The following is a 23757-nucleotide window of genomic DNA, read 5'->3' on the forward strand; positions in this document are numbered from 1 at the left end:
CATCCATCATCCATCCATCCATCCATCATCCATCCATCCATCCATCATCCATCCATCCATCCATCCATCCATCATCCATCCATCCATCCATCCATCCATCCATCCATCCATCCATCATCCATCCAGGCTGGATTTTGGGAATATTCACCCATTGGGATGCAGGGCTTGGGGACGGACAACCAAAAACCACCCCCCACAGGGATTCAGGAATGGACCTGGGAAGGATCTCTCAGGAATTCCCACCCCATCGGGAAGGGGATCCCTCAGGAATTCCCACCCCATTGAGAAGGATCTCCCAGGAATTCCCACCCCATCGGGAAGGATCCCTCAGGAATCCCCACCCCATGGGAAAGGATTTCCCAGGAATCCCCACCCCATCGGGAAGGATCCTCCAGGAATTCCCACCCCATTGAGAAGGCTCCTCCAGGAATTCCCACCCCATTGAGAAGGATCTCCCAGGAATTTCCATCCCATCTCATAGGCAGGATTTAATTTAGGAGCCAGCCCGGGCATCCCTGGGGGATTTTCCGCCAGGCCCCAGGAATCCCAATCCTTACCCCATTCCTGGCCAAACCCCACGGAGCACACGGAGCCGGGAGGGATCGACCGACACGGTCCCAAATTTATTTGTCAAGGCACGAGAAACCTCCAGATCCCGGATTTTAAAGCGCTCCGGAGCGGGACAGGGATGCTCCAGCAGCACTCGGGGTGTCCCCATGTCCCCAGCGGCGCTCGGGGGACCCCGGGACGCGCCCCAATCCCACAGGAATGACGAGCTCAGGATGTCCCCAGAGATGTCCCCAGGGCAGGACCTCACCCGGCCAGCGGGTGCCCCCTTCCCAAAACGCCCCGGGATCGCTCCGGGGGGACAAACCCCGCCGGGATCCAGCGTGTAAGGCCAGGACGAGTCCGGAGGGACTCGGGGAGCGGGAAAAGGAGCGGGGGAAGGGGCTCCCGGAGCCCCCCGCGCTCCGCCGCCATTCCCGGGGCCAGAGCAGGGAACGGCAATGTCCCCCGGGGAGGGACACGCAGAGGGACACGGGGACACCGGGCAGATCCTCAGCCCAGCCTTCCCGGGAAGGACGGGAGGCGGGGAGCGGGAATGGGAGGGGGGAGGCGGCAGCTCCGGTCCTCCCTGCGGGGCGCCCCGGGGGTGTCACTGTCCCGGGGGTGTCACCAGCCCGGAGGTGTCACCAGCCCTGGATGTCACATCCTTGGGGGTGTCACCTCCCCGGGGGTGTCACTGTCCCGGAGGTGTCACCTCCCCGGGGGTGTCACAAGCCTGGATGTCACTGTCCCGGAGGTGTCAGAGCCCGGGGGTGTCACCTCCCCGGCGGTGTCGCCGCTCGCTCGGGGACGCGCGGGCGGGGCCGGGCTCCGGGGCTGCCGTCAATCGATCTCCTGCTCCCGAGCTGGGCGGGGAAAGGAATCGAGAGGGAAAACATCGAAAGGGAACTCCAGGGATGGGATTGATAGATCAATGGATTCAGGAATTTATAAATTAATAGATTAATGAATTAATAAATTAATTACTAATGAATTAATGAATCGATTCATTCATGAAGTAATGGATTTGTAAATGAATACATTAATAAATGAACAAATAAATGAATTAATGAATTGATGAATGAATAAATTGATCAATTATGACATAAGTAAATTAATGGATTAACGGATTATTGGGGCTGCAGCTTGGGAAACTCCAGATCCTTTTCCAGGCTGGGACAACTCTGGATACTTTTCCACACTTGGAAAACTCTGGATCCTTTTCTAGGCTGGGAAAAACTCTGGATCCTTTTCCAGGCTCAGAAAATTCTGGATCCTCTTCCAGGATTGGAAAAACTCTGGATCCTTTTCCAGGCTGGAATCCTTTTCCAGGCCAGGAAAACTCCAGATCCTTTTCCACAGTGGGAAAACTCTGAATCCTTTTCCAACCCCAGCAATTCCCATCATCCCAGAAAATCCACGGCAACTCCAAAAAAAAAACCCCAAATTCCTTCCAGGGCTGGGTGTGGGGAGGCTTTTCCCAATCCCAAAGAAGTGGGGAAAAGGAGGGATGAGGGATGCAGGAGTTGCTGGATGCTGGGAAAAACAGGAAAAACTGGGAAAAAAACTAGGAAAAAGGGAAATGGAAAACCAAAATCTGGGAAAAGCTGATGGAAAACCCATGGGAAAATGAAAATAGGGGAGGGAAAATCCCCCTGGAAACCTGACAAATGTTTCCCACGCGGATTTTAGGGAGAAAAGGGGAATTATCCCGGTTTTTCCAGAAACATCCACTCACCCTCTCTGCTCTCCGTGTTTTCCAGCAGCTGCAGAGCTGGGAAAAGGGGAAAACATCCCGTGGTCAGTCCCATCCCATTCCCAAAGGAAACGGCTCCAAAAATCCCTTTTTGGGGGGATAAACCCCAAAAGTGACCCCGTTCCCAATTTCCCTGCAGAATTCCAAGGGTTTGGGCCTGTGCCAGTGGATAAAGGGAATCCCCAGGAATATCGTGGAGCTGCGGGATGCTGGGAAATCACGGAACTGGGAGGTTTTACTTGGGAAATTTGCCATTTTATTAGGGAATTGGGAGGTTTTCTTAAGGAATCCTGGCATTTTATTAAGGAATTAGGAGGTTTTATTTGGGAATTTTGCCATTTTATTAAGGAATTGGGAGATTTTATCTGGAAATTCTGCCATTTTATTAAGGAATTGGGAGGTTTTATTTCAGAAATTTGCTATTTTATTAGGAAATTGGGAGGTTTTATTTGGGAATTCTGGCATTTTATTAAGAAATTGGGAGGTTCTAATTGCAAATTCTGGCATTTTATTAAGGAATTAGGAGATTTTATCTGGGAATTCTGCCATTTTATTAAGGAATTGGGAGGTTTTATTTGGGAATTGGGAGATTTTATTAAGGAATTCTGTAATTTTATTCAGGAATTGGGAGGTTTTATTACAGAATTGGGAGATTTTACTAATGAATTGGGAGGTTTATTAAGGAATTCTGTCACTTTATTAAGGAATTGGGAGACTTTTTAAATGGAATTCTGTCATTTAATTGAAGAATGGGGAGGTTTTATTTGGAATTGGGAGATTTTATTAAGGTATTCTGTCATTTTATTAAAGAAATACGAAGGTTTTATTCAGGAATTCTGTCATTTTATTAAGGAATGGGGAGGTTTATTAAGGAATTGGGAGGTTCTATTTGGGAATTTTGCTATTTTATTAAGGAATAGGGAGGTTTTATTAAGGAATCCTGTCATTTTTTTTAAGGAATTGGGAGATTTTATCTGGGAATTCTGCCATTTTATTAAGGAATTAGGAGGTTTTATTTGGGAATTTTGCCATTTTATTAAGGAATTTGGAGGTTTTATTTGGGAATTGGAAGATTTTACTAAGGAATGGGAAGGTTTATTAAGGAATATGGAGGTTTTATTTGGGAATCAGGAGATTTTATTAAGGAATTCTGTCATTTTATTAAGGAATGTGGAGGTTTATTAAGGAATGGGGAGGTTTCATTTGGGAATGGGGACGTTTGTTAAGGAATGGGGAGGTTTTATTAAGGAATATGGAAATTATTAAGAAATGAGGTTTTATTAAAGAATTGAGGGGTTTATTAAGGAATTGGGTGCTTTTATTATGGAATTTGGGTGGTTTTACTCAGGAATTTGAAGATGTGATCAAGGGGTTGGAAGGTTTATTAAGGAATTGGGACATTTGATTTGGGAGTTGGAATATTTTATTAAGGAATGGGGAGGTTTGGTTTGGGAATTTGGACGTTTTATTGAGGAATGGGGAGGTTTATTAAGGAATGAGGAGGTTTGATTTGGGAATGAGGAGGTTTATCCAGGATCAGGGCTGTCAGAAATCGGGAATAGGGAAGGGGCCAAGCGCCCAGCACGGGGCACCCACCTGTCTTGGGCTCCTCCCCCTCCTCATCCCGCTCCTCTGGCCCTGGAAAACAAGGATCCCGAGGTGGGAACCCCATTCCTGGGATTCTGGGGGTGCCCCTGGCAGCATCCTGGCCTTCCCAGGGCGCCACATTCCCGAAAATCCCAGCGGGAAAGGCCCCAGCTCCGAGGGACGCCGTGGGTTTGGCACAGCTGAAATCTGCCTGGAGAGGGATCCCTGGAAACCCCAAAATTTGGGAAACCCCAAACTGGGAGGCTCTTCCCTCCCTCCAGCACCCACCAGGAGCCCGGGAGGTGCCCACCTCCTGCTGCTGCTCCTGGGAGCAAAATCCATGGAAAAATCCATGGAAAAAAGGCAATTCCTGAGGGAAATTGGGAGCAAAATCCATGGGAAAAATCCATGGAAAAAAGGCAATTCCCAATAGAAACTGGGAGCAAAATTCATGGAAAAAAGGTAATTGCTAAGGAAACTGGGGAGCAAAATCACGGAATAAAGGCATTCCTGAGGGAATCTGAGAACAAAATCCATGGAAAAAACCCATGGAAAAAAGGTCATTCCTAAGAGAAACTGGGAGCAAAATCCATGGAAAAAAGGTAATTCCCAGTAGAAACTGGAAGTAAAATCCATGGAAAAATCCATGGAAAGTGATAATTTCTGAGGGAAAGGGGGAGCAAAATCCATGGAAAAAAACCATGGGAAAAAAGGTCATTCCTAATAGAAACTGGAGCAAAATCCATGGAATAAAGGCAATTCCCGAGGGAATCTGGGAGCAAAATCCAGGAAAAATCCAGGGGAAAAAAGGCAATTCCAAAGGGAAACTGGGAGCAATATCCATGGAAAAAATCATGGAAAAAAAAGTCATTCCTGAGGGAAACTGGGAGCCAAATCCACAGGCCAAAAAACATGGAAAAAAGGTAATTCCAAATAAAAACTGGGATCACAACCCAAGGAAAAAAGGCAATTCCCAAGGGAAACTGGGAGCAAAATCCATGCAAAAACCCATGGAAAAAAGGTAATTCCCAATAGAAACTGGGAGGAAAATCCATGGAAAAAAGGATATTCCCAAAGGAAACTGGGAGCAAATCCATGGGGGAAAAAAATAGAAAAAAGGTAATTCCCAATAGAAACTGGGAGCAAAATCCATGGAAAAAAAGGTAATTCCCAGTAGAAACTGGAAGTAAAATCCATGGAAAAATCCATGGAAAGAGGTAATTCCTGAGGGAAAGGGGGAGCAAAATCCATGGGAAAAATCCATGGAAAAAAAGTAATCCCCAATAGAAACTGGGGGCAAAATCCATGGAATAAAGGCAATTCCCGAGGGAATCTGGGAACAAAATCCATGAAAAAAACCATAGAGAAAAGGTCATTCCTGAGAGAAACCGGGAGCAAAATCCATGGAAAAAAAGGTAATTCCCAGTAGAAACTGGGAGCAAAATCCATGGAAAAAAAGGTAATTCCCAATAGAAACTGGGAGCAAAATCCATGGAAAAAAAATCCAGGGAGAAAAGGGAATTCCCAAGGGAAACTGGGAGCAAAATCCATGGAAAAAAGGTGATTCCCAAGGGTGGCAAAGCTGCTTTGGGACCTTTTTCAGGAACAAATCTCCCTGTGGTGCAAACAGCACCCCATAAAAATGTGGAATATGACCCAAAATGGGAAAGGAGCCCGGAGGTGCCGGAAAAGGGGACACGGGTGGCAGTGCCACTCCCCGGTGCCACCCCCGTGTGTCCCCTCCCGGACTCACCCGCGCGCTCCTCGTCCTCCCGGCAGCTCTCGCGGATCTTCTGGTGGCACACGAAGGCCAGGACGCCCAGCAGGGCCACCACGCACACGGCCAGGGCCACTGTCACCCACAGGGCCACCGCCGGGAATGCCAGGGGCTGGCCTTGCGGGAGGGACGGAAAAGGGCCTGGATCAGCACCCGGGAATGCCGGCGTGACCCCACTGCCAGGGTGACCCCACTGCCAGGGTGATCCCAGATCCAGAGTGATCCCATATCCAGGATGATCCCACATCCAGAGTGACCCCATATCCAGGGTGACCCCATATCCAGGGTGATCCCACACCCAGGCTGGATCCCAACCCAGCCCAGGAACAGCTCCCTGGGGCATGGAATGTCTCCGTGGAAGACCTAAAGGTCACCCGCTGCCACCCCCTGGCACAGGCAGTGCCACCTCCACTGTCCCAGGCTGCCCCAAGCCCTGCCCGGGACACTGCCAGGATCCAGGGACAGCCCCGGCTGCTCTGGGAGTGCCAGCCCAGCCGGGAACCCCTCCCCAACATCCCCCTCTGGGTGGCACTGCCACCTCCCACAGCCCCTTCTGGGTGCCACCATGGTCACCTCCCCCAGCCATCCCGGGTGCCACCACAGTCACCTCCCCCAGTGCTTCCTGGGTGGCCTTGGGTGGCAGTGCCACCTCCCCCAATGCCTTTTGAGTGGCTCTGGGTGCCAGTGTCACCTCCCCCAACCATCGTGGGTGCCACCAGTCACCTCCAATAATGCCTCCTGGCTGGCTCTGGGTGACAGTGCCACCTCCCCCAGCCCCTCCTGGCTGGCTTTGGGTGGCAGTGCCACCTCCCCCAGCCCCTCCTGGCTGGCTGTGGGTGGCAGTGCCACCTCCCCATGCCCTCCTGGCTGGCTGTGGGTGACAGTGCCACCTCCCCCTGCCCTCCTGGCTGGCTTTGGCTGCCAGTGCCACCTCCCCCAGCCCCTCCTGGCTGGCTCTGGGTGGCAGTGCCACCTCCCCCAGCCTCTCCTGGCTGGCTCTGGGTGGCAGTGCCACCTCCCCGTGCCCGCTCACCCGTGATGGTGACCGAGGCGTGGCCGTGCTGGCGCAGCGCGGCGTGAGCACCAGGCACGAGTAGGTGACGCTGGGCTCCACCAGCACGCGCAGGACGCTGCGCACCTCGAAGAGCCCCTCCTCGTTGGCCACCTGCCACGTGGTGACGTTGGCAGTCAGGTTGGCACCCCGGCTGTCCTGCCACAGCACGCTGGCCTCGGGGTAGCCGCGGGACGCGTGGCACGTCACCTCGGCCACGTCACCCGGCTTCAGGTCCTTGCTGGGCTCCAGGTGCACGCTGGGCTTGGAGTAGGGAGCTGTGGGGACAGGGGGACAGCAGGGAGGGCTGGCATCAGGAGCGGGGCCAGCCGGGATTGGGACCTTGCAGTGCCATCCTCAGCTCAGGGTCACTGCTGGCACAGGTGCCCCGCAGCCAGGAACCTCAGCAGGGCACGGATCACACTGCCCAGGGAACATTTTGGGGAGGTGCTGTGGGTGACAAGGGGGGACAGGAGAGAGGATTGGCATCAGGAGCGGGCCAGCAGGGATTGGCATCTTGCAGCTGCCAGGATTGGGATCTTGCAGTGCCAAACCCATTCTCAGCTCAGGGTCACTGCGGGCACAGGTGCCCCGCAGCCAGGAGCCTCAGCAGGGCATGGATCATGCTGCCCAGGGAACATTTTGGGGAGGTGCTGTGGGGGACAAGGGGGGACAGGAGAGAGGATTGGCATCAGGAACAGGGCCAGCCAGGATTGGATCCCATCCTCCACTGCTGGCCGAGGTGGCCCCTCTCTGTCCCTCTCCTGGGAATATTTTGGGGAGGTGCTGCAGGGGACAAGAGGGGACCAGAGTAAGGATTGGGATGGGGAGCTGGGCCATCACTCCAGGGAACTGGAGTGAGGATTGAGATGGACTCGGATGAATTCTTCCAGCTGCTAAACCCATCCTCAGCAGGCTGAGGTGGCCCCTCAGCCAGGAGCCTCAGCAGGGCACGGATTGTGCTGCCCAGGGAACATTTTGGGGACAAGTAGGGTGCCAGAGTGAGGATTGGGATGGGGAGCTGGGCCAGCTCTGGGATTGGGACAGGCTCTTCAGCTGCCAAATCCATCCTCAGCAGGCTGAGGTGGCCCCTCAGCTGGCAGCCTCAGCTGGGCACAGATTTTGCTGCCCAGGGAACACTTGGAAGAGGCGCTGTGGGAGATAAGGGGGGACTGATGTGAGGACTGGATGGGGAGCTGGGCCAGCCCTGGGATGGGGCTAAACCCATCCTGAGCTGGGGTCACTACTGCCCAAGGTGGCCCCTCTCCATTGAGGCAGGGCACAGATTGCCCAAGGAATATCTTGGGGACGTGCTGCGGAGGACAGGGTGGGGACCAGAGTGAGGACTGGGATGGGGAGCTGGGCCAACTTGGGACTGGCTCTTCCAGCTGCTAAAACCCATCCTCAGCTGAGGGTCACTGCAGGCAAAGGTGGGCCTTCAGCCGGGAGCCTCAGCAGGGCACGGACCACGCTGCCCAGGCAACATTTTGGGGACAAATAGGGTGCCAGAGTGAGGATTGGGATGGGGAGCTGGGTCAGCCCTGGGTTGGGACTAAACCCATCCTCAGCTGAGGGTCACTGCTGGCAAAGGTGGTCTCTAAGCCAGGAGCCTCAGCAGGGCATGGATCATGCTGCCCAGGGGACAAGGGGGAGAAGTGGAGTGAGGATTGGGGTGGGGAGTTGGGTCAGCTAGGATTGGGATGGGCTCCTCCAGCTACTAAACCCACCCTCAGCAGGCTGAGGTGGCCCCTCAGCCGGCAGCCTCAGCTGGGCACAGATTTTGCTGCCCAGGGAACACTTGGAAGAGGTGCTGTGGGAGATAAGGGTGGACTGATGTGAGGACTGGGATGGGGAGCTGGGCCAGCCAGGACTGGGATGGGCTCTTCCAGCTGCCAAACCCATCCTCAGCAGAGGGTCCCCACTGGCCGAGGCGGCCCCTCTCTGTCCCACCCCAGGAACACCTTGGGGTGTGTCCAACACGTCACCCCGGTGCCCCGCGCTACCTCACCCGCCACCTGCAGCGCCACGGCGGCGCTGTCGTGGTCGTGCACGCGCACGAAGCAGGTGAAGCTGCCCTCGTCGGCGATGCGCACGCGGCGCAGCAGCAGGGACACGTTGCCCCGGGCCAGCTGGTCGTAGAAGAGCGCCGTGCGGTTGGCGTAGCCGCGGCCCTGGTCCTGCAGCTGGTCGTGGCCCCCCGAGAAGCCGTGCACCAGGCGCTTGGTGTCCGTCAGCTGCCAGATGAGGCTCAGCTCGGCCACGCTGAAGTTGGCGTCCGGAGAGAAGGAGCACAGCAGGGTGGCGTCGTGGCCAAACAGGGCCACCACGGGCTCCTCGGGCACCTGGATCTCCATGGCACCTGCGGGAGGGGACGGGGACGCGCTGTGACTGCTGCAGGAGAACATCCTGGGTTCTGCACCTGGATGGTGCTGGAGAAAATTCAGAGATGCCCATGGGAGGGACACAGTGACAGGTGACATCCCAGGACTGTCCCTGGCCATGCCACCCGGCTCGAAGGGGGAAATTCCCACATCCAGCACCAAACTGGGGCACCTCTGGCTGCCAGGAGCAGCCACGGGCACCCAAATGTGGATAGCACCCAAGCAGCCCATGGGAGGGACAATGGACAGGTGGCATCTCAGAACTGTCCCCAGCCATGCCACCCTGATGGAAGGGAGACAATCCCAGACAAACCAGAGGCACCTTCAGCTGCCAGGAGCACCAAACCTGGATAACATCCAAGAAAACCGAGGGATGCCCATGGAAGGGACACATGGGCAGGTGGCATCTCAGGATTGTCACTGGACATGCCACCCTGCTGGAAGGGGACAGTCCCACATCCAGCACCAAAGTGGGCACCTGTGCTGCCAGGAGCTGCCACGGGCACCCAAACCTGCTCTGGGACACGGAGCCCGGATTGTCCCCATGGGGACAGGATGGCTGGTGGCAGTGGTGGGGACACGGTCCCCAGGAGGAGCCAGCCCTGGCCAGGCTGGCAGCGCTAGGTGGCACCAGTGCTCCAGCACAGTGCCAGCTGGGGTGGCACAGTGCAATTCCAGCTCATCCCAGTGCCATGCAATGATTCCAGCCCCATCCCAGTGCCATGGCACGATTCCAGCCCCATCCCAGTGCCATGCAATGATTCCAGCCCCATCCCAGTGCCATGGCACGATTCCAGCCCCATCCCAGTGCCATGCAATGATTCCAGCCCCATCCCAGTGCCCTGGCACGATTCCAGCTCATCCCAGTGCCCTGGCACGATTCCAGCCCCATCCCAGTGCCATGCAATGATTCCAGCCCCATCCCAGTGCCCTGGCACGATTCCAGCTCATCCCAGTGCCCTGGCACGATTCCAGCCCCATCCCAGTGCCATGCAATGATTCCAGCCCCATTCCAGTGCCCTGGCACGATTCCAGCCCCATCCCATGGCCAACACATCCCATGAGGTGATGAGGGCAGGGATGGCACAGGGAATTTTTGGGAAGACTCCATGCTGGGAGGATGAGGAGGGTGGGCAGGAGCCGTGCCAGGCCCGGACACGGGCAGGGAGAGGGCACCGGGCTCACAGCCGGCCTGGCTCCGGGCACATCCCAAACACCCCGGCTCCATCTGGATAACAATAAACACCGGGAGCCAGCCCGGCTGGAGCTGCGCTGGCACTGCCAACGGGATCCACCAGGACTGAGGGATCCCGGGGCGGGAAGGAGCTGTCCCTGCCAGGAGCTGTCCCTGCCAGGAGCTGTCCCCTGCCAGGAGCTGTCCCTGCCAGGAGCTGTCCCTGCCAGGAGCTGTCCCCTGCCAGGAGCTGTCCCTGCCAGGAGCTGTCCCCTGCCAGGAGCTGTCCCCTGCCAGGAGCTGTCCCCTGCCCGGAGGTGCCAGCCGAGGTGCCACCCCACGGAGCGCCAGTCCAGGAGACGCCAGCTCGGGGCACGGCTCTGTCGGGCGCGGGTGGCACTGGGGACATCTCCCGCGGGCGCTGCCACCAGCCCCACTCACCTGCCAGGCCGAGTGCCAGGATGAGCAGCGGGAAGGGCATCCTTGGCACGGGGAGAGCCGGGATGCGGGAGCAGGAATCCTGGCGGGAGGATCCGCTGGGAATCCTGAGCTGGGGGAAAACACAAGGAAAGGCTGGATGGTGCTGGGAGGGAGGGACAGAGCGAGGGAAGGGAACAGGCCAGGGATGCCACGGCATTCCCAGGGATCCCACTGCATTCCCAGGGATCCCACGGCATTCCTAGAGATCCCACACCTGCCATTCCCAGGGATCCCACTGCAGCCATTCCCGGGGATCCCACACAATTCCCAGGGATCCCACACCAGCCATTTCTGGGGATCCCACTGCAGCCATTCCCAGGGATCTTGGGGATCCCACACCAGCCATTCCCAGAGATCCCACATCAGCCACTCCCAGGGATCCCATGGCAGCCATTCCCAGGGATCCCATGGCATTCCCAGGGATCCCATAGCATTCCAGGATCCCACGGCATTCCCAGGGATCCCACACCAGCCATTCCCAGGGATCCCACACCAGCCACTCCAGGGATCCCATGGCAGCCATTCCCAGGGATCCCACGGCATTCCCAGGGATCCCATAGCATTCCAGGGATCGCAGGGCATTCCCAGGGATCCCACGGCATTCCCAGGGATCCCACACCAGCCATTCCCAGGGATCTCATGGCAGCCATTCCCAGGGATCCCACGGCATTCCCAGGGATCCCATAGCATTCCAGGGATCCCACACCAGGCATTCCCAGGGATCCTGGGGAATCCCACACCAGCCATTCCCAGGGATCCCACTGCAGCCATTCCCAGAATCCCACTGCAGCCATTCCCAGAGATCCCACACCAGCCATTCCCAGGGATCCCCCTGCAGCCATTCCCAGGGATCCTGGGGATCCCACAGCAGCCATCCCTGGATAGCACCACCCATCAGACACCACGGGAAGGGATTCAGCTCCAGCCTGGCACAACCCCAGGGATCGCTGCATTCCCAGCACTGATGGAGCTGGTGGCAGCAGCTGTGGCTTGTGAGCCCTTCCCTTCCCTTCCCTTCCCTTCCCTTCCCTTCCCTTCCCTTCCCTTCCCTTCCCTTCCCTCCCCTCCCCTCCCCTTCCCTTCCCTCCCCTCCCCTCCCCTCCCCTCCCCTCCCCTCCCCTCCCCTCCCTCCCCTCCCCTCCCCTTCCCTCTCCCTCCCCTCCCCTCCCCTCCCCTCCCCTCCCCTCCCCTCCCCTCCCCTCCCCTCCCTCCCCTCCCCTCCCCTCCCCTCCCCTCCCCTCCCTCCCCTCCCCTTCCCTTCCCTTCCCTTCCCTTCCCTTCCCTTCCCTTCCCTTCCCTTCCCTTCCCTTCCCTTCCCTTCCCTTCCTTCCCTTCCCTTCCCTTCCCTTCCTTCCCTTCCCTCCCCTCTGCTCCAAGCCCACCGGGAGCAGCTCCCAGGCCAGGGCTGAGGATTCCCGGCGGCCCCGGGGCAGGAGGCCGGGGAAGCTCCGGGATGGGTGCCCGGGAAGGGGAATTCGAGCGGAGCGGGACGCGCGGGGGGGAGGGCAGAGTGCCCGGCCCCGCCGCATTCCCGAGGAGCCGCGGGAGCCGCGCCAGGAACGAGCTCGGGGCAGCGGCGCCGCTGCGGCCTCCCTCCCTGTCCCCGGTCCCCGGTACCCTCCCCGGCCATCCCCGGGCCCCTCCCTGTCCCCGGTCCCCCGGTACCCTCCCCGGGCCACCCCCGGGTCCCTCCCTGTCCCCGGTCCCCCGGTACCCTCCCTGTCCCCGGTACCCTCCCCGGGCCATCCCCGGGTCCCTCCCTGTCCCCAGTCCCCTCCTGGGCCATCCCCGGGTCCCGCTGTGTCCCCTCCCGGGGCCATGCCAGCCCATGCCAGGGTCCCGCTGGGACCTGTGGGGTCCTGGCACTGCCACATCTGCAGGGTCACGGCACTGCCCCTCCCTGTGCCATCCCATTCCCGGGTCCCGCTGTGTCCTGTCCCCTCCCTGTCCCCTCCCTGTGCCATCCCATTCCCGGGTCCCGCTGTGTCCTGTCCCCTCCCTGTCCCCTCCCTGTGCCATCCCATTCCCGGGTCCCGCTGTGTCCTGTCCCCCTCCCTGTCCCCTCCCTGTGCCATCCCATTCCCGGGTCCCGCTGCGTCCTGTCCCCTCTCTGTCCCCTCCCTGTCCCATCCCAGGGTCCCCCTGGATCCTCTCCATGTCCCAGCCCATCCCAGGGTCCCGCTGTGTCCCCTCCCTGTGCCATCCCATGCCAAAGTCCCTGCTCAGAGCCCCTGGCACCGGCACTGCCACCCCTGTGGGGTCAGGGCACGGCTTTCCTGGGGTCCAATTTCGGCCCTGTTCCCTAAATCCTTTACTCGGGAAAATGGCAGCGCCAAAGGGCGGCTCAGCTCAGCTCCCACGGGGAAACTGAGGCACGAGGGGAAACTGGCACAGGGAATGGGGAAACTGAGGCACAAGGAATGGGGGAAACTGAGGCTCAGGGAATGGGGGAAACTGAGTCAAAAGGAAGGAAACTGAGGCAAAAGGAGGGAAACTGAGGCACAGGGAATGGGGAAATTGAGACACAAGTGGGAAACGGGCACAGAGGGGAAATGGGGGCACAGGGAATGGGGGAAACTGAGGCACAAGGGGGAAACTGAGGCACAAATGGGAAACTGAGGCACAATGGGGGAAGACTGAGGCCTGTTTCTACCCCAAGAGCCCTAGGAGCACTTCCCCTCTCCTTCCCTCCCAAGCACGACGTAAAAGGAACGCTCCAGGATTTTTCCCACCCCTGTCCCAAACCTTTCCCAAGCAGACCCATCCCAGGCAGCCGGGAAGGAGGGAAAGGGCGCTGGGGGGGAGAGGGAAACCCCGACTCATCCCCTTGGAACCCTCCCCTTCTCCCGGGGACACTGAACAAATCCTGTTCTCCCTACAGCGACCCTACAGGCCGGCTCTGGGGTCACAGGAAGGGGACACCCGTGTCCCCAACCCTGCTGCTGCCGTGACTCAGTTTCCCCCATGGCTCTGGGGTCACAGGAAGGGGACACCCGTGTCCCCAACCCTGCTGCTGCCGTGACTCAGTTTCCCCATGGTGGGATCTCCAAGACATGAAATTGGAATAGGAAGAATCCCACAAAAACCTCCCTCCAGAAAGCCAAGGAATAATTTAATCCAGAACCACACCTCACCCTTTCTGTGGTTTTTTATAACCCCAAATTATCCCCGAGGTGTCAGGGAAACACCCACGGGTCCAGGGACACGTCCTGGCCTCCCACTGACCATCTGCAGGCCCCAAGGAAGGTGTTAACCCCTTCAACCCTCCCTCCAGGGAGAGGAAGGAACAAGAACTAAAAGAACAACAGGAAGACATCGATGAAAAAGAAGTCCCGGATGGGAGGGATGAGGAGATGCCCTAATTTTAGGGTTAAAATCCTCTTGTAAGCTGTAGAGAAAATGCTTTTTCCCCATAATGCATGGAACTACAGGGAGATGAAGGGTTTAATTAACATCGAGCAAAAGGCCTCCACACGTAAAATAAGCAGAGATTAAAAGCAGCTGTGATCCTGTGAAAAGTTTAAACAGAGAAAAAGAAAAGAGTGAGGAGACCCTGTGCCCCAGAAAAAAAGAAATCTCTGTTCCCAGAGATGATTTCAGAGATAGATAATGAGAACTTTTACCTTTAAAGAGCTCATCCTTAAAACAATACCCCACAAGTGAATATAACCCATAAACAAGTTGTGGAAGGCTTGTAGGAAATAAGAGGGGCTTCAGGATAACAAATAATAAATTTCAGATAATCAATTTCCCGGGCAGCTGCTATTTGTAAAAGAGCCACGAGAGAACTGATTTCCTTCCTCACAAAAAAATCTCCATAACATCAAGGAAGACTTCTCTCCCTAAGTGAGCTAAAGAAAGAATATTTCAGTGCAGTAAACTAAGTAAATTTTAATTTTGGGTATCTGGGTCAGCCCCCCGCTGCCCCTCTCCTCGAGCCAAGAGCCAGCTCTGCTCGGACTATTTTTAGGCCCTGCTCAAGTTGTGGGCGTGCAGCAGCAATGCCCCACGTGGGGACGGGCTGTGCAAAGGTGGGACACGGCCCCCAAATCCCACTGGGGCTCGGGGTGGGTGCTTGGGGCTAGGAAGGGACCAGGATTCAGGGGACACCTGGCAGGAGGAAGGGATGAGGATTTGGGGGGGCACTGGGAGGAGAGGAAGGGATTGAGGATTTGGGGGGACACCTGGCAGAGGGAGGGATTTGGGGTGAGACTGGGAAGGAGAAAGGGACGAGGATTTGGGTGGAATACTGGGAGGAAGAAGGGATGATGATTTGGGGTTTACTGGGAAAGAGGAAGAAATTTGGGGTGATACTGGGGAGAGGAAGGGATTTGGGGAGCAGTAGTGGAAGGAGGAAGGGACAAGGATTTGGGGTGCAATACTTGACAGAACGAAGGGATGAGGATTTGGGTGATACAGGAAGGAGGAAGGGATTGAGGATTTGGGGTGCAATACTTGACAAAAGGGACAAGGATTTGGGGTGCAATACAGTGAAGGAGGAAGGGATTTGGGGTGATACTGGGAAGGAATAAGGGATGAGGATTTGGGGGTGCAACACTTGACAGAAGGAAGAGGCACAGATTCGGGGTGATCCTTGCCAGGGGAAGGGACAAGGACTTGGGGTTCAATACTGGGAAGGAAGAAGGGATGGGGATTTGGGGTGCAGCACTTGACAGAAGGAAGGGACCGGGACCCGGGACAGCCGGCGGGCCGGAGGAAGGCTGGGCGGGCTCTCCCTTGTCCCGGCGGTGGAAAAGGGGAACCAGCGCTTCCTCCCGGGACCGCGGGCCGCCTTCAGCCCGCACAGCCGAGAGGGCGCTTCCAGCGGGATCTCCGAGCATCCCGGGGTGCCACCCACCCCCGCCTGCGCCCCGGGGGCCGGGGGACCCCCGCAGCCCCCCCGGCGAGCCCCATTCATTCCTCCCCCCTCCTTTCCTCCTTCCCTCGCTCCTCGCTCCCCCGCCCCGGCCCGGAACCCCGCCCGAGCGCGGCCCGCGGGAGGGGGCGGCGGAGCGGGGCGGCCCCGCGGCTCCCCCGGGCTGGGGCGGCCCCGCTCCGGCCGCACCGCACCCCGGGGACCCCCGGAGCCCCGGAGCCCCGCACTCACCGGGCCCGCGGCGGCGGCAGCGCGGGGCGGCGGCCCCCGGCACCAGCGGAGAGCGGAGAGCGGAGAGCGCTTCCTGCCGGGAACGGCGGGAGGAGCCTGGAGAGACACGGGGCCAGGGGATTGGTGGAGCGGGAATGGGGAATGGGGGAGCCTGGAGAGACACGGGGCCAGGGGATTGGGGAGGCGGGAATGGGGATTGGGGAGCCTGGAGAGACACGGGGCCAGGGGATTGGGGAGCGGGAATGGGGATTGGGGAGCCTGGAGAGACACGGGGCCAGGGGATTGGGGAGCGGGAATGGGGATTGGGGAGCCTGGAGAGACACGGGGCCAGGGGGGATTGGGGAGCGGGAATGGGGATTGGGGAGCCCGGAGGAGACACGGGGCCAGGGGATTGGGGAGCGGGAATGGGGATTGGGGAGCCTGGAGAGACACGGGGGCCAGGGGATTGGGGAGCGGGAATGGGGATTGGGGAGCCCGGAGAGACACGGGGGCCAGGGGATTGGGGAGCGGGAATGGGGAACAGGGAGCCTGGAGAGACACGGGGCCAGGGGATTGGGGAGCCGGGATTGGGGGAGCCGGGGAATGGAGCCGGGAATGGGGACTGGGAGCAGGAATGGGACAGGGAGCGAGGGGATTGGGGAGCCGGGAGAGACACGGAGCCAGGGGATTGGGGAGCCGGGAATGGGGAACAGGGAGCCTAGGGCCGGGCATCGGGGAGCCTGGAGAGGAGGATTGGGGAGTGTTGAGCAGGGGCACTAGGGAGCAGTGAGCCAGGGGATTGGGGTGCCTGGGAATTAGGGATTGGGGTGCCTGGGGTTGGGGATTGGGGAGCAGTGAGCCAGGGGATTGGGGTGCCTGGGAATTAGGGATTGGGGTGCCTGGGGTTGGGGACTGGGGAGTGTAGGATTGGGGCATTGAGGTTGACAGAGCCGTGGGTGTCGGGGGCACCAGGCCAGAGGGATTGGGGGTGTCAGGAGCCTGAGGGTTGCGGTACAGGCACTGGGGGGCACAGAGCTAGGGATTGGGGTCACTGGGGTGCAGGGAGCCAGGGCATTGGGGTACAAACTGAGCCTGGATTTGGGGTGCAGGGAGCCAGGGCACGGGGACACCCTGAGCCAGGATTTGGGGTGCAGGGAGCCAGGGCACGGGGACACCCTGAGCCAGGATTTGGGGTGCAGGGAGCCGGGGCACGGGGACACCCTGAGCCAGGATTTGGGGTGCAGGGAGCCGGGGCACGGGGACACCCTGAGCCTGGATTTGGGGTGCAGGGAGCCAGGGCACCAGGACACAGCAATGCAGAGGATTGGGGTCCACAGAGGCAGGGAATGTTGGGGTGCACGGGTCTGGGGAAATGGGGTGCATGGGGCCAGGTGAAGCCCTCCAAGGTGGGACACGCCGCCCCAGGGGATTGGGGTGCACAGAAGCAGGGATTGAGATCTCAGATTTGGGATGAGGAGATCTCAAAGTCAGGATGAGATACATGGAACCACGAATTTTGAGGACCTGAAATTTAGGATTTTCGAGATTTCAGATTTGGGGTGAAGTGCACAGAACCAGGGATTTTGGAGATCTCAGATTCGGGATTTTGGAGATCTCAAAGTCAGGATGAGATACATGGAACCACGGATTTTGGGGATCTGAAATTCGGGATTTTGGAGAGCTCAGATTTGGGATGAGTTGCAGGGAACCAAGGACTTTGGAGACCTCAAAGTCAGGACATGCTGCACAGAACCAGGGGTTTTGGAGATCTCAAATTCGGGATTTTGGAGAGCTCAAATTCAGGATTTTGGAGATCTCAGAGTCAGGATAAGGTGCACAGAACGAGGGATTTTGGAGATCTTAAATTCGGGATTTTGGAGATCTCAGGTCCAGGATTTAGGAGATCTCAAATTCAGAATTTTGGAGATCTCAGATTCGGGATTTTGGAGATCTCAGAGTCAGGATAAGGTGCACAGAACTGGGGACTTTTGAGATCTCAGATTTGGGATTTTGGAGATCTCAGGTTCAGGATTTAGGAGATCTCAGATTCGGGATTTTGGAGATCTCAGATTTGGGGTTTTGGAGATCTCAAATTTGGGATTTTGGAGATCTCAAATTTGGGATTTTGGAGATCTCAGATTCAGGATTTTGTGGATCTCAGATTCGGGATTTTGGGGATCTCAGGTTCAGGATTTTGGGGATCTCAGGTTCAGGATTCTGGGAATCTCAGATTCAGGATTTTGGAGATCTCAAATTCAGAATTTTGGAGATCTCAGATTCAGGATTTTGGGGATCTCAGGTTCAGGATTTTGGGGATCTCAGGTTCAGGATTTTGGGGATCTCAGATTTGGGATTTTGGGGATCTCAGGTTCAGGATTTTGGGGATCTCAGGTTCAGGATTTTGGGGATCTCAGGTTCAGGATTTTGGGGATCTCAGGTTCAGGATGAGGTGCAGGAACCAGGCAGGAAGGCCGAGCCATCTCCTGTGGGCAGGACAAGAGGCAGCTGGAATTTGCCAGGGGATGCCCAGGCTGCTTCCCAGGAAAATCCTGGTTCATGATTTCCCCACCCCATGCTGGGCAAAAGCACAGGAGGAATTTAGGGAATTAACCTAAATTAACCTCAAATTAGAGGTTAATTTGAGGTTAAAAATCTCAAAAAAAAAAAAACCCTCAACTTTTTTTGAGAAATCTCAAAAAACCCTCATTTTTTTTTTCAAGAAAAATCTCAATTTTTTCTCAAAAATTCCACATCTCAAATTTAAAAATCTCAAATTTTCAATTTTGATCTCAACTTTGTAAAATCAAAAAATCAGTTTTCGCTTTTTCGTATCAAATGAAATCTCAAATTAGCAAACCAAAACCACTAGAGAGGGGAAACCCCAAAATTTTGGGAGCGCTGGCACTGGAAAGGAACCCCCAAAGTGAGGGGGTTTGGGCCTTTCGTGGCTGCAGAGCACGGGAAGCTCCTGACAGGAGAAAGCTGCAACAGCCAGAGCTGAAAATGGAAAGCTGAGAGTTAAAATAACCCCAGAGCTGCTATATTTAAACATTTATTTCAACCATTCCATGTTGTTTTGTTGTTTTTTTTTTTTTTCCCTGGCAGGCAAGAGAGGATTTTGCACATATGTAAACTTTGAGATAAGAAATGGTGATTTGGAAATGTTATGGAATAGGATGGATGTTGTTGGGAGGAAAAAAAAGAGTTGTAAAGGATAGTTTTATAAATAAGATTAGATGCTTTAGAGAAATGGGATGATGAAAGATGCAGTGGGATTTGTGAGGGGTAGTTTTAGGTGATTGGTTTTAAGATATTTATGGTATGGTGTAGTAAAAAGTTTTCTATTATATATATTTATATTTTATTTATATTTATTTATAGTTTATTTATAATGTTTTGTAATTAGGAAATAGTTGGGTTTTGATTGTGATGGTGTGGATTATAAAATTTGTATTACTTTTTTAATGAGATTGAAAATGGAATAAAAGATTTTAAAACAGAGGGACAGAACACAGGGAATTCCCCCCAAAAATGCATAAATCCCCCCAAAAGACACAAATCCTCCCAAAAAAAGACATAAATCCCTCAAAAAAGACATAAATCTCAAAAAAAATACATGAATCCCCCCCAAAAAAGACATGAATCCCCCCAAAAAAGACATAAGTCCCCCAAAAAAGACATACCCCCCAAAAGACACAAATTTCCCCAAAAAAGACACAAATTCCCACAAAAAATTACACAAATCCCCTCTAAAAATACATCAATGCCCTCAAAATAGTCATAAATCCCCCCCAAGAAAAGACATAAATCCCAAAAAAATACATAAATACCCCCCAAAAAGACATCAGCTGGCAACACAAAAAAAAAAAAATAAAACTCAGGTAAAATGAAGAAGCTTGGAAACAAAAGCAGGTTTTAACACCAAAACACGCTCAGAATTAAAACCCATGCTGCTCATAATGAACAATGAAAAGGCTTCTGGGGGGATTTCAGCTGGGGACGTCTCCATCCCAAATGATTCTTTTTGGTTTATTTTCCTTCCTCAAAGCCTGCAGTAGCCCAGGTGTGTGGGGAGAAGAAATGTGCATAATAATGCCCCAAAAACGTGCATAATAATGACTCAAAAATGTGCATAATAATGACTGAAAACCCCACAGAAAGGTGAAACGCAGAGCTGGGGTTTGCAAGGTTAATTCTGGCAAAATAATTCTTTAAAAAATAAGGCCAGGATTGAGTCAGGGCAGGAGGGAGGCGCTGGGAGCAGCTCGGGATCAGGGCTGCTTCTGCTGCTGAAAATTCCCATTGTCACCACGGGAATGCTGCACAGCTCTGCTTCCCACAGCTGGGATCTGGGAATCTGGAGCCCAGGAGGGTCATTCCCAAATTTCCTCCCTTTCCAGAACTGACCAGTGATGCCTTGGGAAGGCTGAGCTAGAACCGAGCCTAGGCTGAGCTCAAGAATCAAGCAGGATTTATTAAAAGGATTGTGCCATTCACATTCTCTGGAAAATCCCTTCACTCAGGATTTTGCTCCTGGGAAGCTGAGACGCCTCAGGGAAAAAGGAAAACAATTTTATCTCATTTGCTTCTCCTGTGTTTTGCTCGTGTGGAATGTGGTTGGGGATTGTTCACCCACAGGTTTAATTGCATTCTGCTGGGAGTTGTTTTCGCTCTTTGGCCAATCAGGGCCAGGGCTCTGGAAAGAGTCACAAGTTTCATTATTATCTTTTGAAAATTGTTTTCCTTTTCCTCTGAGGCTTCTCAGCTTCCCAGGAAGGGATTTTTCAGAAAGTGTGAATGTGGCACCTCTCTCTCAGCAATGCCAGCCCGGGCTGTCCCTGCCCCTTGCAGAGAGCTGTGCCCTTTCCCAGAGGCTTTTCCAGAATGAAAAGCTCCTCTGTTCCTGGGGAATGAAGGGAAGAGGAGCCAGCTGTGCTCCATGCAGAGCCCTCCCCGCCCCCAGGCACGGAAAATTTCCTTTCCTTTTCCCTTCTCCTTTCCTCCTGCTTCCTCCCCACGTCCTCCCCCAGCTCTGCTGCCACCAGCACGCCACATCCAGCAGGGACAGCAGGGAGAAGGCAAAAAAAGTGGATTTTTGTCGGATTTAACCTTTTTCTGACCCAGAGGTGGGGCAACTGAGAAGTGTTTTAAAAACTTTTATTCCACTTTCAGTCTCATGAGAAGGGTAAGACAATACAGATGTTATAATTCACGCCATCACAATCAGAAGCCAAATATTCCTAATTACATTATAAGTGTTTCTTGGCCTATCAGCTTTTGTCACACCGTGCTGTAAATGCCTTAAAGCCAATCTAAAATACATCTTTCATATTTCCATTTCTCTAAAGTATCCAGTCTTATTTGCAAGGCCATCCGTTGAAACTTGTTTCTGCTTCCATTTCTCTCTCCACAATGTCTGTCCCATTCCATGGCATGTCTCAGTCAGCATTTCTTATCTCAAGGTTTGCACACAGATATGTGAGACTTCTGTCAGTGTGAAAAATGTGTATTTTATGATTGGCTCATTGCAAATATTAAAATGAATATTGGATGTGTTATGTTAGGAAGTTATGCTGTATTAATTTCCTTAAGCAGTGTGTTATATTTTTAGGTTACAACACAATGTTAAAATAGGAACTATGCTGTGTAAGGTACTTTTTTTAAAGAGAGGACTCACACCGAGATAGCAGCCACAGGACACCTAAATCTTTCAGAGAAAAATAATTTATTGCTGTATTATCAGAAGAACCCAACTCCTTCTGTCAGGATTCAGAGGAAGAAGCTGACACTGACCAGCCAGAATCCTTTGTTTGAATGGAATTTGTGCATCATGTATGAGATGTATGAACATGCAACAGCTGTTGCTTTAAGGGTTAATCCTCTGTTAATGTGGGTCCTTTTTCAGGCTTATTTTGCCCAGAAAGAGGTACCCAGACTGTCTGTAACTCTTTGTTTTTATTGTCTCATATTGTCCTAATGCTAATAGTCCAAATTTTTATTACTCTAATTATACTACTATTTTTATAACCATTTTATTACTATTCAACTTTTAACATTTTAAAACCACGTGACTGGCGATTTTCACAGTCAGGCTGTGAGAATTTTCTGTAAATCCATTTCTCACAGATTTTCCCCCCCAGACTGAAGAAACGTGAGTCCTTCTCCCCCAGAGGCATCACCCCGGGGTGCTCTGTCACCCTGAGCCCCTGCAGGCAGCCTGGGAGGCAGCAGGAGCATCCACCGGGCAAAGATTCCCAGCGGAGCAGGAAGGAAGGAGCCAGAGGTTTCAGTCCCAAAGCACGTTTTGATCTCCCAGGAAATGAATTCAGCTCAGAGCAGCCCACTATCTGTAAATATCAGCCGGGTATTTATCAGAGAAAAGCCAGCAGGCTTTTTTCTTGCCCGGCAAAGATCGCTCCCAGCGTGGCTTTCATCCCTTCAGGGCTGGGGAAAAAAGAGCTGTTATCTCCAAAACCTTTCCTTGAGGTCTTTTCTTCAATAAACTACAAACCCATGGTGCTACAGCAACAAACTCCTTTGGGGGCAGCAGAGCAGGGGCAGCCAGGCAGGACAAACAGCTGGCAGTGCCCACGGGGTCACCACGTCCCCAGGGCAGCGGGGACACCACGGCCCAGCCACGTGGAACTGCAGAGAGCTGTCACCAGGGAGGGACCAGCCAGGCCAGGGCGGCCAGTGCCACCTGGAACAGGGTAAGGACGAAGGGCCCGGGCTGCTCCCTGTCTGTGGGCACAATAAAAAGCTTCACCCTACATTTTATTTACCCTAAAGTTACCTGAAGTTGGCCAAATCCTAAAGCAGGGCTGCCTGGAGCAGCTGTGGCTCCCCTGGCAGTGCCACGGCCAGGCTGGACAGGGCTGGCAGCACCCGGAGGTGGCTCTGCCCGGGCACCATGGGGTTAAGGTCCCTCCCACCAGGGGCTGAGGTGCACCCCGAGATCCTCTGGAGATCTGCTCCGAGATCCTCTGGAGATCTGCTCCTGGCTCCTGCCCGCGAGGTGCCACCAGCATCGCACAGCGCCTGGCAGAGCGCTCCGTGTGCCGAGGGATCCTGGGCACATCCTGCTGTGCACGGACACACGGACACGTGGACATATGGACACACAGACGCACAGACAGATGGACACACTGCCCTGCATCCCACAGCTCCAGAGGCACATCCTGCTGCACATGGACACACAGACACACAGACAGACGGACACACTGCCCTGTCCCACACTGCACCCCACTGCCCCAGAGGCACACCCTGCTGCCAGGCTGCACGCGGACACATGGACACACAGACATACAGACGCACAGACACATGGACACACAGACAGATGGACACACAGACACACTGCCCTGCCCTGTCCCACACCACATCCTGCTGCCGCAGAGGCACATCCGGCTGTGCACAGACACACGGACACACTGCCCTGCATCCCACTGCTCCAGAGGCACATCCTGCTGCACATGGACACAGACACACGGACGCACAGAGACACGGACAAACAGACACAGTGCCCTATCCTGCACCCCACTGTCCCAGAGGCACATCCTGCTGCCAGGCTGCACACGGACACATGGACGCATGGACACACGGACACACTGCCCTGCCCTGCCCTGTCCCACCCTGCATCCCACTGCTCCAGAGGCAAATCCTGCTGCGCACAGACACATGAACACACAGAGACATGGACACAGACAAACGGACACAGACAAATGGACACACTGCCCTATCCTGCATCCCACTGTCCCAGAGGCACATCCTGCTGCCAGGCTGCACACGGACACACGGACACACAGACACATGGACACACAGACACACTGCCCTGTCCTGTCCCACCCTGCATCCCACTGCTCCAGAGGCACATCCTGCTGCACATGGACACACGGACACACAGACACATGGAAACACAGACA

The 23757-nt window shown here is 54.9% G+C and overlaps 1 protein-coding gene across 1 annotated transcript; it reads right to left on the reverse strand.

Moving 5' to 3' along the window:
- Nucleotides 1-602: 602 nt before the first annotated feature.
- CD276 (CD276 molecule) lies at nt 603-15922 on the reverse strand. The gene is given in 9 exon segments (XM_064389295.1): nt 603-1412; nt 2285-2320; nt 3899-3940; nt 5643-5783; nt 6700-6738; nt 6741-6995; nt 8726-9076; nt 10714-10822; nt 15860-15922. Coding segments are annotated over 8 exon segments (927 nt in total). The 5' UTR covers nt 10754-10822; nt 15860-15922; the 3' UTR covers nt 603-1389.
- Between the last annotated feature and the right edge of the window lie 7835 nt (nt 15923-23757).

Source organism: Passer domesticus, chromosome 14 (assembly GCF_036417665.1).
Source record: "Passer domesticus isolate bPasDom1 chromosome 14, bPasDom1.hap1, whole genome shotgun sequence".
Taxonomy (NCBI): Eukaryota; Metazoa; Chordata; class Aves; order Passeriformes; family Passeridae; genus Passer; species Passer domesticus.